A 17500-nucleotide genomic window follows, 5' to 3' on the forward strand; every position below is an offset into this window, starting at 1 on the left:
TTTTAATTGGAGCTATTTTGTATAATTTATGTTGGAATATGCCTATGGGTTATAGCCTAATTTCCACAAAGTACAAAGAAGTTAACACGAATTGTAAGGAAAATATTAAATGTGGTAATTGATTTTAGAGCATAGTAAACCCTGAGGATTAGGGATTCAATCTCTAGCATTAGTCATCCGATTCTTGTATCTTTCCTAAGGTTGTGGTGGCCTGTTGGTAATGTCCCTGCCTGGTGATTGCCAGACGGGTTCGAGTCCCCCTCAAACTCGTTAGTTCATTTGGTCTCTGCAACTTCACCATCTTAGTGAGTTAAGGATTAGGGAGTTTGGGGAAGCCTGTAGGTCTACCTGCTGAGTCATCAGCAGCCATTGCCTGGCTCTCCTTGGTCCTAGCTTGGATGGAGAGGAGGCTTGATCGCTAATCATATATATATCTATGGTCAATCTCTAGGGCATTGTCCTGTTTGCTAGGGCAATGTCATGGTCCCTTGCTTTCAAAGGTTTAAAGATCGAACAATTTCCTCAAGTCCCATATTGTCTAAAGGTTTTGAAGGCCTTCTAACGCAACGTCTAAAAAGGTATGCTAAAGTAATTGGCTGTGTCCTATTTTGCAGTTTGGCTTTGGGTAAGGCCTTGGAGGATGTGATGCTCTTTTTAAAATTTCCTATACTGTACAAGAATCCCTTGATTTTCACTAGTAAGTATCGTATGATTGCCCTTGATTTTACTGCTGCCTTAAACTGTGTTAATCATGAGGCCTTTATTTTCAAACTTGAAGAGTTGGGTGTAGATGGGTATTTTTTTTAGCATCATTGTTGAGTTTTCAAATAATTGATTTCAAAGAGTTGTTGATGGGCACCGTAATGACTACAGGAATGTAATGGCTAGTGTTCTTTAGCGTTGTGACTTTCATACTATACTTGCCTATTTAGTTTTGCCTGGAAAACAAACTTGTTGCATGTGCAGGTATTGCTACTCTCGTTGCATTATTTCCATGTCCAGAATTTAGATCTATGGTTGTTGAATCCCTCAATAGAGATCCCGCTAAAATTAGTGTATGGTGCAAATCATAAGGGATGCAGTTGAACTCTAACCTAACTCAGTTTAATTATAAGTAGGTTAAAGCCAGGTGATTCTTAATATCAAAATCTCTGCATTGAAAATGTCGCTCTAACTTCAAACAACTCATTATAGAATTCTAGGTGTGATTCGTGATTGCAAATTTACTTTTGAGAAGAGACACACCTGGTCTGTTCTTGAATTGCACAAAACTTTTGCCGTATTGCGAAACTTTTGAAGAACTTTGGTGATCAATCTATCTTGAGGAAATTTTTTCATTCTTCTGCTCTAGCATGGTCTGAATATGGTTATCTGATATTCAGCTGTGCAAACTTTCATCTTAATTTGTTGGATAAAAACATGCAGGCAATTAAATGCTTTATCCCTGGTCTGAATATTAATCTCTGGCACCAACGTTGGTAGTTCTTTATGCACGTTGCACAAGATTTTTCATAATTCAGAACATTCATTACATCCAGGTCTTCCCAGACTAAAATCCGGTACGCAGCGCTAGATATATATCCTTTTTTTTTTTTATTATTATTTCTCATTTATAGTTTATTCGTTACTTCTCTGTTTCTTTTCCCCACTGGGCTGACTTTCATGTTGGAGCCCTTGGGGTTGAAGTTTCATAGTGATAGTAATAGAATTTTCCTGTTGCCTTCTGTTTTCTCAGATTCGTATATTTTAGTTGTTATAGTAGGCTGATCTATTACATCATTTTGGGACCTACGAAGACCTACCATCTCGTGTATGTGTTTGTGTGTAAACCTTGTCGACACGTTTAAGCTTTTGGTATCCCATCCCATCCGTCTTTCCTTCGAAAAAAAAAAGACCCATTAGTTTTGAGATTCAAGTGACCTTTGCGCCGAATCTGTATCGAGTTCCCATTTGAATTTGTGACGGCTTTCAATCATGCCAAATCCGAGAATTTTCTGTCTGTTTGTACAGTGGCGTCTGTCGATCGTTGTATTTCATCCCAGAATTAAAATGTCTCATATAAAAAACATTCGCAGACCATAGCTAATGAATTTCTGGTGTTCCTCAATTCTCGTTGGAAAGGGACGACCTTGTGATCTGACATTCAAAGCTAAGTCGTTTTATGGTCTGTTTTAGTTTATAAGAGTGACTGTTTGGTTATTTGGGCTTCTTATGTAGGAAAATGGACATGTTTGAAGTGGTTAGTCCGAATCATTCTTCTGACATATTGTTGAGGGAATATTTCATTCCCACATTTATGCGATACTGCTTGTGTTGTTGTTAAGTATATTATACATTGTAGCTCTACTACAAGGTAGGTTTTGAATAACATTTCTGTTCTTCAACTGATAATGATGCATCTCAGTTACATAAACTGAAGGCAGACAGTAAATCTGCCGGGTATTGTATATTATAAACTGAGAAAATAGCCGATGACAAAGTTTTCCCGTGTCATCCCCGAAATTGCAAGGAAACAATCTATGAAAGAGTTTTCTTTTCCCTATATATTTGGAGCAATGACAGTAAGACTTTAGCATTTACACTGAAGCGTGATCCTAACTTCATACCCTACTTCTCTGTTGCTCTACAGCTGCTGAAAAATAAACGCTATATTGCGATCACAAACTATCAGTTTTTTTCTTTATACTATTTCGGCCTAATGCACAGAAACCAGCTTTTTACATTCTATTATATATTATTTAAAACCTTTAGCCAGATGTATGCTTTAACTAATCCAATTTACTTTGATTATGAAAATAATGATCATAAATGTTGACTAGGAAAGCATTCTTTGAGTGCGTGATTGTCTTAATAGTCTGAAAAGTAAACCCCCCCCCCCCCTTTATTTCATCTGTTTATGAGTTCTATAGGATATAGGGATAGACACTCTATGATCATAGAAGGAAAACTAAGAATATTTTAAGAAGATTAATATTAATATTAATCGTATCATTGTGGTTCTACTTTTATCAATCAAAATAAGTACAGATTACTGTAAAGAGCGAACAAGAGAATGTAAAATAAGAAATTATCCTCAATTTTACGTTGATTAAAATGACATTTTGAAATAATTTGTTTGGTTGGGTGAATCGGTATTAAAAAGGTATATGATTGTTTTGTAAGAAATTTTTATTTTAGCGTTAAACTAGGCCCATGAGTACCGTCATCTACCCAAAAACCTTTCAATTACTCGACTTTATGTGTACTATTTTGTGTACGGTTGTATGGATGGGGTATTATTTGGCTGGTATATGATTGAAAAATGATGATAATGACGAATATCATCTTTATTTTGGTGAGATGAGATTAATGAAATATCACTTATATTTTCCTTATCGTTTTCACACTCAGTTTATTGGTTGATTTGATATACTCTTTCGTCCCTAATATTCAAGAACCGAAGTAAAATTGTATGACAAACTCTCTCTCTCTCTCTCTCTCTCTCTCTCTCTCTCTCTCTCTCTCTCTCTCTCTCTCTCTCTCTCTCTCTCTCTCTCTCTCTCATAGAAAGTTACTTTAGACCAAGACATTCCGAATCTTATTAAATTTGCCAAGTAGACTTTTAGGTCTTCGCCTTGGACGATTTTCCCTGCTTCGACTCTTCTTTGATGAACATTTTTAGGTATATGGTTCTTAGAATAATCTCTTTGTCGGTCAGTCTTCCAGAAGATCGGAGAGCCACTTGTGTCGATAATATCTTCTCGAAGCTTCGGACGTGAAGGATCAATGGAGATAGTTCCTTCCTATACTGGATTGGATAAAAAACACCAACTCTCCCTAAACTCCAAGGAGCTTAGATGTCCAACCTCCTTGTTAGCTTTAATCATGGAGTACTTCAGTAACCTGCTAAAAAATTGTAATTCAGTTCTGATCTATATGCACTTCGTAAAATTGAAAAAAACTAGGAATGTGTATTAAACTGTTTTCAAAGATGATAACACGCCGGACCTCTTTACAACTAAAAATATTGTGATTGGAGGTGATTGACATATAAGAAATATCGTGTTTGTTTTTGATGAAATGTAAAAGGATTTTTAGAGAAAGACTCGTCACAACAATAAGCACTAGAATACACGAGTCATGCCTTACTCCTACTGTACATTCCCTCCCTTGCCCTCTGTTACTGAAGAATGATGTTATTAGGCTGTGGGGATGAGTCAGGTTACAATGACCCATATTATGTTCAAGCTTATGTTGAAAGTTACGATGGGTCGAGTGTGGCAGGACTACTAGGTCAGGCTGACAAGGTCAACTCTCTCGTCATTCATCTTATGTGTAGACTGGTCTTCTTTTGGCATAATTTATACTGAACGCAAAGATTTGAACGGGAGACGATGTATTTCTTTATAACTTTGGTATTATTATATTTTTTTTTCACCGAAAGAAGACTTCGAATAGATAAAACTGTTAAAAATAATGTGTTGCAAAGTTTATTCCTAAGAAAAACAGATGCTCGGGTACGGTTTTACCTTTTATCGGATTCATACTCTCATCAAAAAGAAAATATTCACATATTTCTTGTTTTCATGTGTTACAATGTTAAGCATACTGCTTCATTAATTGTATGATAATTCTCAGCACGTATATTTTATTCTACTTTATTAAGGTAATCAACAGATTAGTTTATCAATTGTATTTAGGTTTTAGTAAAATTTAAATCTACTGTTCCTTGATAAAACTTAGTATAAAGAAAGTAAGGATTTTATTAGCTTTGAATGCAGTCTCTGGACATATTTATGAAAACTTTCATTCATTCCCTTTTCAAAACGACGACTCTTCCTGTGGAACACCATTATTTGATGGTCTGGGCTTGAATTACTCGCGAGGATTTAGAATATTTCGTATTGTGTGGGTACATTAAAAGAATTTCGTGTTCTAGTGAAATGGATTTTTTTTGTTAGGTACACCTTTTATAATGTTCCGCCTCTCGCTCAATATCTCTCTCAGAATATTTTTTGTTTTTCGTTCATACAAAAATATACTCGGAGAAGAAAGATTTATTAGTAGGGTAGAAAAAAATTTAATATATTTTTTATATTAATGTGGTTACTTGATTATGCAGGATTTTCCCATGAAGCATTCACATAAATTTAGTTTAATATATCCATCTATCAGTCTGTCTATCTATATCCATCTTTATGTATTTATATAGTTTGTCTGGGCATCGGTTTATTTGAAGCAAGGATTTTAATATATCCAAATGTGGAATGGGAGCGCTATTATGGACTTGCAATGTTCACATTCGTATGTACGACATACTCCCCCCCCCCTTTTTTTTAAATAGGTAGGAATTGTGAAAGTGTAATAATATAACTACTTTCACAAATATTTTATTGAAAAGCCTACTAAATAGTAATACATTTACATGGAGGAATTACTTTTAAATATCATTGGGAAGTTAACTAAAATGTTCTATCCATTAAAAGTGCTTTTTCCTTGTCTCGTTGTTGACATGAAATGTGTACTTTGTTACTGAATACGATTTTGTTAATAGATATTGTTACTATATCTAAATTTTCGGGTCACTGAATTTTATCCTTGTATTTTTCCGGCTTTATATTGCAGTGTCAGAAATTATTATTATTAAAATCATTATTAATGTTATTAAAATGAGGACTTGGGTGACTAGCTGCTATTCAAAATTATCGTCCTTTTATAGGACTATCGGATTTAGCACGGTTATAGCTTACGTTCATTGCCAATTTTCAACATTTTTCTGTAATAAGAGAAATCTGACAAAAGGGGAGATAAGGAAGAAGGCCGAGGGAACTTTGCAGAAGGACATCAATTAATACATTTGCTAAACTGTTAGTTTAGCGTGGAAATCAAATTAACACCATGGTTATTGGCAAATTTACCTATCTTGGGATTATTTAACCTTTCTTGGTATGTATTTGTGTGGATAAAGGGTTATATTTTAAGATTTTAATAATTTCTTATAGGAAGCGAATTGTTTTATGAACAGTTTTTTCCAAGTCTTAGATAAGGATTTCATGTCTTTCAACAAAGGTAGATTAACAAAGGTGAAAATTTGACAACAAAGAATAGATTTTAAGAAAACGAGAGCTGGAACGACTAATGTGATGCAACAACGCACTGAGCTTTCTCTTAGCATTTTTGTTTAGAGAATTGGCTTTATTTCAACGGGTCTCTTATAATGTATTCAAGAATCTTAATGTACCTCTCCGTAATAATAATAGTAATAACAATCTTTATGATTATAATGAAAGAGATTTTTTTCACTCTAAATAGAGTGAAGCCAGTCGTTATTTTCCCTTTCCTTATATAATTCTACGTCTCTGATACGCATCAAAGGAAAATTCTGTTTACTGAATCTGCAGAAAACACATCAAAGCATAACATGGTATTTTATACAAAAGGAACATTTATTTTACGTCAAATACTTTTTATATCCCTCGAAAAATGTGGGTGAATGAAACGAAGGGTCTGCAATATATATTCAAGTAACGTAGAGTTGTATATTCAGAAACCGTGCAAATATTATGTTGAAGCCTTTCCAGGTTTTCCTGAAGGCTCCATTTGTATATGTTAGCTACGATGCTGTTTAGATTTTTATGAAGGTGAAACATGATAATGTCCTATTAATTACAATCTCTGTCTGTCTGTCTCTCTCTCTCTCTCTCTCTCTCTCTCTCTCTCTCTCTCTCTCTCTCTCTCTCTCTCTCTCTCTCTCTCTCTCTCTCTGTTATTTAGTTTATATATAATTTTCCAATCACTTTTCAATTCAAAATTTAGATCCAATTTCTTTCGTTTTCCGTCTAAAATCAAAACTGAAAATGACACCATTTGTCGTCCAACGACGTAAGTATCTACACTTGGATCGAACGAATATGTACCAAATGTGTGTCACGCGATCGTACATAGTAACGACATTTCTCTTTTTTGTATATAGTCTCCTTTGTATCTTCGCTCTCCCCTCGCACTGATAACGACCTGAGTCAACTTGTCTGTTTTTCTCACCATTAAATGAACTGATGTCCTGTAATAAAAGTTACTCAGTTGCTTTCATCCCGCTTTTGAGTCACAACCTTCTCTCGGCTCGTCACAAATATCAAGAGATTGGTCTGAAACTTTTTTATAAAGAAAAAAAGTATGTGAGAACGGAGAAGTACCTCTTATCAACAAGGGCAAAATATTCTATAGCATTAACTGGAAATTAGGTTTAATTTTTTTTTTTTTTGCAATTGAGACATTAAAAAAAGGCAGTAGTAACCTTTTGGAAAAGTTCTTTTCTAGCAACTTGCTTGATTGGAGTTCGAGACCCAATGAAGCTCGATAGTTTCTTGTAGTGTCTGCAGCCTGACCATTCTTATGAGCTAAGGATGAGGGGCGTGTTGGGTTTGGGGAAGCCTATACGTAGGTCTTCATGCTTAGTCATTAACAGCAATTGCAAGGCCCTCCCGTGTCCTAGCTTCGGTGGAGAGGGGACTTAAGTGCTGATCATGTACGAGTTTATACGGTCAGACTCTTGGGCATTGCCACTCTCCTTTGCCTCTGCCATTCATGGGCGACCTTTACACCTTGAGAAGTCATGTAATTTGCATGTATTTATTATTATTATTATTATTATTATTATTATTATTATTATTATTATTATTATCGTTGTTGTTTTTGTTGTGGTTTTTTATTATTTTAGATATTATGATTATTTTTTTTATTATTATTACTATTATTAATTGCAATAATTATATGTTCATAATACGGGTAAATTACCCATTAGGAAAAGATGCTTTATTTACTTCCATGTCATCGACTTAGGGCACTTGCATACTCGTCAGAAATCATACCAAGTAGTTTATATTTCAAAGACAGGAAACATTATAACCAAAGGTTAAGTATACAATTTTATTATGTGTATTTCATGAATCATGTCCAGTATTTTGACTTAGTGACAGAAGAAACTAACTTTGAAGCTTGATATTTACCTTCATAACCTTAAGCATGGTTATATACAACCTAAGTTCTTGTATCATATGTAAGCATTAACCTTTTCACTATTACTTAAGTCCTTGCATCACCCCATGTTTAAAGGTGTTAAACGGCCATTTAGACTTTGCCTTTTCACATGCTCACATGAATACTGAAGTTATCAATTTCGTAACTACAACTTTCAAATGTAACATTTTTCACTTCCACCATAAGAGCATAACCACTCTTAACTTCCGTTTTAACTTTCATATTGCATCCTTAGTAGGTCTATTATCAGTTACTTTCTAGGTCCATGTATGTTAAATACGTCTTGCACATTCTACTTTGAAACTTCTCGCTTAACTGTTTTTTATTTCCTTTTTTCTCACAAATCGGCTCCCTAGGCTTTCATCTTATCCTCATCTATCTCTTATCAATCCATCTGTTATCTGCATTTCACTTACAATCCCAGACATATCTGGTGACTTTCCACCCTTTACCTTTTACTTACTCCCCTTACATCTTCAACCGTCACTTACCCAAGCATTTTCAAGCTTACACTAATTCCTTTTTCTTCCACATTTAACATTGCTATATACATATTCTTATTTAGAGATTGATTAGTTCATTAACCTTCCTTGGCATTCACGGGTGTTGAACAATTACTTATTCTATCTCATTCTCTTTTGTTACTTTACTTCTTATAATAGCACTCTCTTCTTGCCTATTTTATCTATCCTGGCATGTAACAAATCCTTCAATTTTAAGATTCAAAAGTAGGTATGGTTTTTTTATGGAGCCTTTAATCTTAGTTTCTGTAGGGATGAAATAAAATATTTCTCCCTTCACGCTAGGATTTGAATCTTGGCTGGGAAACAGATGTTCAGTGCTTGTACAACAGCTGCCTCCTACCGCAGGTTAGTATCTTGGACACTTCACTTCATTCCCTATGTTAGGATGCAACCTTTTTCAACGATATACATATATATATATATATATATATATATATATATATATATATATATATATATATATATATATATATATATATATATGCTCAGTAATTGATAAATACAATTGAATAGTTTTAGAAGCTATATTTTGGCTACTATAATATTAAGTAATTCTATTAATCAGTCAACTAGTAAACGAATATTTACACAATATTTTGCTCATTAAAATTAAGCCCTATCTGATAATTTGTCGTTTAATGAACCAGAATATGTTTCAGATCCCAAATTTCGGTCTATGTACTGAGTGAACAGGCTTTTTCTGGTGCGTGTGTGTTTGTGTGTTTACTCGCCATTCATAGATGATTATAAAACGTACAAGTTGGTCCGGAGATTATTTAAATAATGACATACATTTTATCAGTATTCTTGTAATGGGAAAATACTTATGGCTTTTTTTCAATTATCCTTTATGTAACTCCAATGACACCGCAAAGGAAAGGCCCGTTTGTGCCACTAAATTTCCTTTATATGGTGATTAACAAGTGATGAATATTTTCTTTATTCTTATGTACCTAGGATAATGCTTAATATGAGCGTTTGTATTTTATTGAACGCACAATTGTTGATTATTACACGACGAATGATTTTGCGTATATCTAAAGAATTTCCAAGTATATATATATAAAAGTTAAGGTTTCGACAATTTTCGGAAAGTAGCGAAGGGTTTTTGCGTTAATAGTAGTGTGTTACGGTTTTGGTTTCTCATTTAAATCTGACTTTGATGTATGATTGGATTTGACGCACAGTTGCACAAGTAAATATTGTCATTTTTGGACTGGGTTTTGTTTGTATTTGATCATCCGGGAAAACAGCAAGTTGGCTTTTTCTTATTAAGTTAACCAACGAGTGATCGTATTCAAATTGCGTGAGAACTTGTTTCCTTAATATATACAAGAGTTTTCTGCATTGTTGGCATATTAATTCACCCATGTCTAACTTTGTAGTTATAGCTGTGGACTTATTGACAGGCATAACATATTACAAAGGAAAATCATGATTAAGATTCCTTATCTTTTAGTTAGTCTGATTATGAAGGGCTATGCCAAATCTTGAATTTCGTTTAACCTTTTAATGTCTCCCATTTATGACTTTTGTAAAAACAGAAAAAATCATGATGACTCAAGACTTGATTAATATACCAACCAACCAATTAGCTCCGTTAAGAAATTTAATTTGATTACCATGTTAGTAGATAGCACTTCCCTAGGGAATTTTTTGAAAGAAAAATTGACCCACCTTTTTTTGAAATTATGAATGCTGTCCAGTTCGATATCACATTAAAAGAATATAAGAAAAGATAAGAAATATTCGAGTAGGTGCAAGTAAGTCTAATCCTATTTAATATTTGTCTCTTCACGCAAATAAAATTTAGATCGATTAACTTCACTCTATATTGAAGAGAAAAGAATATTTGGGATAATTTTAATACATTGATGATTTTAAATTTCCTTATGATAGAAATTCACTCTCTTCAGCTCTTCATTTCTTCCACATGTTCTGTAAATAATTAGTTCTTTCCTTAATGTCTCACCTCAGGTTGAGAATCCTTATAACTGTCAAATGATTATTTACGTTATGTGTATGTATTAAGAATGTAGTTTTCTTCTGGCGTTTATCCCTATTAGCTCTTATTTTATTACCATTCCCCACAAAGCTTATATTCACCATTTTTATAATTCGAAGAAAACTCTAGTTTGAGGCATCTTGATGTCTCGCCACTAATTACGTACTTAGTTCATACTCTATTGATCTTAGAGATTTTGAGGGTAACTATATTTCTATAGGTCTTTCTGCATGAGCCGAAAATGAGAGAGAAATCTCGAGGGGACGTCCTGATATATTTTAATGCCCTTTTCATCTCTACGTCTTTTCCTCCAATTTCGGCCGCAGGTACACAGCGGTTGAATGAACGCCTGTGTGTATGTGTGTGTGGCGTTGTGCGTAAGGATCTCATTAACCTGTGGTTTTCACTCACTCGGTATCGAGGCCTGGTTGACTTCAAGGGTCCGAGAATTTCTTAAGACGTTTGTTATTATGAATAGAAAGTTTCCGCACACTCGACTGCACACGCATAGGTACGCGCACGTTGAGTGCGCGTTTTTAATTTTCGTCTTATTCTTCACCACGTATAAATTGGACCTTCCAGATTATGATGCAACGTCTGGGTTTAGCATTGAGGTTTTTTCCTATTTCTTTCTTAGATCAGATTTCTAGTTTTTTATGAGTCATTTCTTTCCTAAAGGTCTCGATATTTAAGGTTTTAATTTCCCTAGATTTCTGGCTGTTTATTAGAATTTAAAGGTAGTGTAAAAAAGCCCCTCTCTCTCTCTCTCTCTCTCTCTCTCTCTCTCTCTCTCTCTCTCTCTCTCTCTCTCTCTCTCTCTCTCTCATGCGTGTGTGTGTATTTATGTATGTATGTATGTATGTATGTATGTATGTGTGTGTTTAAGTGTGAGCAAGCTTTGATTTTGTATTGATAATAACATCAATATTTTTCTTCTAAACGAATGTATCTGTAATCAAGCTTATATGTATATATATATATATATATATATATATATATATATATATATATATATATATATATATATATATATATATATGTATACATATATATATATATATATATATATATATATATATATATATATATATATGTATATATATATATATATATATATATATATATATATATATATATATATATATATATATATATATATAGTGTCAGCGGAGAGAGAGAGAGAGAGAGAGAGAGAGGAGAGAGAGAGAGAGAGAGAGAGAGAGAGAGAGAGAGAGATTCCAGTGGGTAGTGACCTGCGACCCTTGTATTTTTAATTGATCATCAATGATGTGAATAGTAGTTTGGAAATATGGTAGTTCAGGATGCAAAGTTTGCCAGTTCTGAAAACGAGTATTGCGTATAACACCTGCATGACACCTCATAACAACAGTATCCAAGTTACTCCATTATCAGACGAACAAGCATCACGATCTGCCACTTCCCCAATTATCGTCTATCCATATTATTGATAAAATTTGCTCTTTTTTCTATGCCTGCATTCTGTAACAGTTCAATTTCGATCTCCATATCTCTTGCTACTCCTTCAGAATGTATTCAAGAGTAAAGCAGAACGTTTTTTAAGATTTTACACTGGTATTCAGAAATTTTAGTAAGATATACATGTCATAAGTCGTTAAATGTATATATATGTATATATATATATATATATATATATATATATATATATATATATATATATATATATATATGTATATATGGTAATAGTAATAATAATAATAATAATAATAATAATAATAATAATAATAATAATAAATCTGTTAAATCTTAACCTTAATCCTAGTAAGTTGAACCAACTTATAAAAATGGATATTACACTACATCGCCCCCAGATGCCCTCTAAACTTACCGTAGCACTTAAAATTCTTAAGTGAACTATTTATGTACCTAAGTTAGGCCTATTACCCTTACCTATATCCGAATCTAAGTTTCCAATTTATCATCTGGATCAAACACTTCTGAATTTAAAAGCTTACCCACTTACTGGATTCTGAAAATTATATTTAATGTCAGATTTTATATTCTCCATTTGTCGTGACTCTTATTAAGTGGTACAACTATTTGGTAATTTGACTGGTTCCAACCCATGGGTAGAGTGCGTTATCATATTAGTGTATAAAGGCTAGAGACATATGCTGTAAAATATCTTAATAACGGCAAATTTCTGATATATGTGAATATGATTTTCCTGCTGTGCATATCAAGACTTCCCATCAAAATTCAATATCCTGACTTGACCGATAGTAGAATAATGTCAGAAATGAAATGGAACATTATAAGATATTTTTTTTCTTTCTTTTCTGGCTCAGTTGTTTTGGCTTAGAATTTGGTTGCCTGAACGACTATGAGTTAGCTTGGCTGACAAAGCAGTGGAAATATTCGAGTTGAATGACGCGCATTATTATAGGATGGGAAAGGGGCGAATTTGAGAGCATCTGAATCCATGTATTTGGTGGAAGCTCTGTGAAAGTTTTGGAAGCAAAGAGAAGTGAAAGTTGGGATTTGGCAGTGAATAGTTGATCCTTCTCTCGTTTGCGTAAATGAAGTTGGATGGTTCTCTACTAGTGAAATTATATTGTTAAAAAGTCTCTAGTAAAATATTCTGCCACGAAAGAAAAAATGAAAAAACTAAATTGGAGTTAGTACTTTCAACGTATTAACATTATGGGACTCTCAATAAGGCCATCGTATTTGTTCAGCAAATGGGATTTTGGCTACACACACACACAAATGTGAATATATATATATATATATATATATATATATATATATATATATATATATATATGTATATATATATTATATATATGTGTGTATATATATACATATATACAGTATATGTATATATATGTATATATGTGTGTATATATCATATATATATACACACACATATATATATATATATATATATATATATATATATATATATATATATATATATATATATATTATATATATATTTGTGTGTGCGTGCGTGTATGTGTGTGCGTCTTAGATTGTGTGTGGTTATGATTGTATATATATATATATATATATATATATATATATATTTAAATATATATAATATATATATATATATATATATATATATATATATATATATATATATATATGTGAAATAAAAAAATGGTAAAGCACCAGGTCCATCAGAGTTTTGAATTAAATTGTTTAAGATACTAGCTACAGACGGGGAAGAATTGATGTTGGGTTTATTAGGAGCAATATGGGAAGAGGCAACGATGCCTAAAGACTGGGGGGGGGGGGGGTATCTATATTTAAGCAGAAAGGTGGTGCCATTGAATGTGGTAACTACTGGAGAATTATACCGATAGACCAGGGTTTGAAAGTTTTGAGAGAGTACTAGATGAGAGATTGTAACATTTGGGAAACAGAATTATAAATTCATGGGGATGGAGAAGGACTGGATGCCATCTTAATAGTAGAAAACTACAGGAAAAGAGGCTAGAGGGAAACCAGAAGCTTTTTTATGCCTTTGTAGATATAGAGAAGGTTTATGATAGAATACAAAGAAAAGCGATGTGTTGGTGCTTGAGGAAGAGGAAAATCCCGAAGTTGGTTAGAATGATGTAGATGATGTACAAAAGTAATAACAGCTGTTAAGGAAACAAACCTTTGAAGTTAGCGTTGGATTACAGCAGGGTTCAACAGTGATAAACCCTTTTTCATTTGTGGTGTCATGCATGTGTTAAGTGAAGAGCTCAGAAATGAAGTGTTTTGGGAATTGCCATATGCAAAGGATTTGGTGATTAATGCTGAAAATGAGAGACTTACGAGACGGATTGTGTCTGGGAAAGAGACTTTGGAGAGGGGTGGCTTGAGAGTAAATGCGGGTAAGACGGAAGCTATGGTGAGCAATAAGGAAGGTAGGGACAGGATAATCATGCATGAAGGTTATAAAACAGGTGGAACAATTTACTGTAGATACTTGGGATCAACTCTACGTTAGGGGGGAAAACGTGAGGCTGAAGTTGAGAATAGAATTAAGGCGGCCTAGAGGAAGTGGAGGGTAGTAGCAGGAGTGGTATATGATAAGAAAACACCAATCACGTTAAAAGCAAAGATCTATAGCACAGTAATTAGACCAGTGTTAATGTAAGGATCGGAAACGTGGTCTCAAAACGAAAAGAGGAAATAAAGCTCGAGAGAACAGAGATAAGAATACTGAGTTAGGTTAGGGGTATATAACTGCTTGAAGATTTGAAAATAATTAAATAGAAAGAATGGCAGTCGTAGTAAAGAGGAGGAGGGCTTAGGAGGAACTTGTTAAGGGGAGAAGATCGAGATGGATGCACAGAATTAGATGGCAAGATATGGAGATAAGCGGTTTAGTGGAAGAGGATGCCTCTGATAGAAGGTATTGCAGAGAGCGCATCAAACAACCGATCCCTTAATGTAGGGATGATATATATGTATATATATATATATATATATATATATATATATATATATATATATATATATATATATATATATATGTGTGTGTGTGTGTGTGTAAGTGTGTATTATATGTATATAGTTATGTATGTATGTATTTATATACATACATATATATATATATATATATATATATATATATATATATATATATATATATATATAGTAAGTGTGTGTGTGGATGTATATATAAATATGTGTATGTTTATATATATATATATATATTTATATATATATATATATATATATATATATATATATATATATATATATATGTATATATATATATATATATAAGGTTTAGAGGCCCTTCCATGTCTTCACTTCGTCCACACATCTATCCAGCTTGTTCTAGGGCCTCCTCTTCTGTAATATCTTATCAATACTGAATTGTTCTTTTTTTTTTTTTACTAATCATTGTCACTAATTTTTTCCAGTGACTGAATCACTTGAAAATACTCTGCACCATCTAGTCAGCTATGCAAACATGTTTGCGCATGGTTTTACGAACGGCTCAGTTAAACCCCTTTCCTATCATACACACTCAAAATCCATACTTCACTTCATTAAAAAGAGTTGGCTAAGTGTGACTAATTATTGCATAGATTTTCGCTGAAACCACTCAATTTTAAAGTAACGTATTATATATATATATATATATATATATATATATATATATATATATATATATATATATATATATATATATATGCGTTATAGATATAGTGGTCACTTATACCAATATGTATTTTACAAAGGGTGGCTTCGGAGGCTGTTACGCTTCCAGTTTTATTCTGGAGGTTGCTAACATATGTTCTTTAACCTAGCTGTGACACTAAAATTTTGCTTCTGTCAACAAAAGCAAAATATACCATTTATGTGTATATGTTTTTGGTGACATTTATGTGATCACTTTCATTATTTCCTTTTTGTTTCCTGTCTTTGCTGAACATGATGATAACAATCTTGTGCCTCCCATCTTCCCTAGTTTTCTTCTCCGCTCTTTTGTATTAGTTTTGTAATTTTCTTCGTTGTGGCATTTCTCATTTTATTAATAATGAATTCCTTGTTCCGTCTGTCCTTAGCATGGAGGTCATGAGGAAGAGGAGCATGGAGACGGTGGCGGGTCATCGTCGTCCCAGCCTCGTCAACATAGTTCGTCCCAAACTTCCTCCCATTCTTCATCGCCCGACCACCGGGGCTACGATGATCAACCCATCTACGTTCCTGGCAGATATAACGTGAGTATGGAAGAGGCGTGTGCCTCGTATACTACCTCTTCTGCCCTATGTTATAATTCTCCCTTTTTGATGAGTGTTGGAGACCATTTCTTGGAAACATTTCATAGAGAATGTAACAAAAAACATTTTTTCGATCACAATTTTCTCCGTCATGTTTCTTGAGGCTTTGATGAAAGAAAATTTTCTGATAATATAAAAACATAAAAATTAACTATGTGAAGTAAATTGTAAACGATATACAATATTTGCCAATTTCCTTATTTTCGCCATTGAAGCAATACTAATCGCCAGTTTTTTTGTGGAATCACGAGAATTGCTTAGGGATTCCCTAATAAGTTACGTCTATTACTATACGGTGCTAATTATTTGATCGTAATTCATCTCATTGTGTAGTTTTTTTTTTAAATCATATGTTTATTGATTGCTACACACACGCTATCTCTACATAAATAGCAAGTTTATCTGTATCAGCCTTGAACATCATAAGAAGCCGATGTGAAATGAGGGGATGGTTATTACTAAGTGGCTCTTTGTGAAACGATCGTCGAATGTTGATGTCTGATTTTATTGTTCCATTAAGATTAGCCTCTATCTCGTAAAGACCAGAGGCCTTCATTAAGGTCGAGTTATTTAATGCTGAGAAGGGCGTCTTTCACCTTTACAGCCCGGCTAAATGGATTGAAGGTAATGCGATGGGTTTATGGACATGGCGGGGTCATGGACAGACTCCCCGTATTACTGCTTCACGGCTCGCTAACAAAGCTTCTGTCTGAGGGATTTATAGCTCGCAGGACCAGCTCTTCTTCCTTGCTGGGACTCTCTTACTCTCCAAGCCGATTTACTCGCACATGACTGTGCTCCTGATTGCTACTGGATAGATACTCGTATTGTTTTGGGGGATTCTCTCTCTCTCTCTCTCTCTCTCTCTCTCTCTCTCTCTCTCTCTCTCTCTCTCTCTCTCTCTCTCTCTCTAATAGATTATAAGGAAAAGTTAGGTGAAATATATTCCCCATGATGCATCCCGGTTCCAAGAATGGCGGCTTTTTACTATGCAACTAATGAGGGCTTTTAGTGATGATCCAAAACTTGTCGATTTCTAAGAAATCCACTTATTTGTATATGCACGAGGGATTTACATGGCAAGGAATAATTTGTTGACTTGCTGTTGAATATGTAGGAGAAAATGCCATATGCTAATCAGAGAACAGAAAGCTAAGAGAAGGCAACGGGTGTTACGCAAG

General features: G+C 33.7%; 1 protein-coding gene across 6 annotated transcripts in view; it reads left to right on the forward strand.

Moving 5' to 3' along the window:
- The window catches only part of LOC137640070 (uncharacterized), a 1165168-nt gene that overhangs the window by 686145 nt on the left and 461523 nt on the right, over positions 1–17500 (forward strand). For 4 of the 6 annotated variants that reach the window (XM_068372504.1, XM_068372506.1, XM_068372505.1 and 1 more), the window contains exons 4-5: positions 8823–8885; positions 16104–16259. The exons of 1 other annotated variant lie outside the window; for it this stretch is intronic. In XM_068372504.1, coding sequence (XP_068228605.1) covers positions 8823–8885; positions 16104–16259 — 219 coding nt within the window. The remainder of the gene's footprint in view (positions 1–8822; positions 8886–16103; positions 16260–17500) is intronic. One more of the 6 variants, XM_068372507.1, reaches the window with a different exon arrangement.

The sequence above is a fragment of the Palaemon carinicauda genome, chromosome 4 (assembly GCF_036898095.1).
Source record: "Palaemon carinicauda isolate YSFRI2023 chromosome 4, ASM3689809v2, whole genome shotgun sequence".
Classification (NCBI taxonomy): domain Eukaryota; kingdom Metazoa; phylum Arthropoda; class Malacostraca; order Decapoda; family Palaemonidae; genus Palaemon; species Palaemon carinicauda.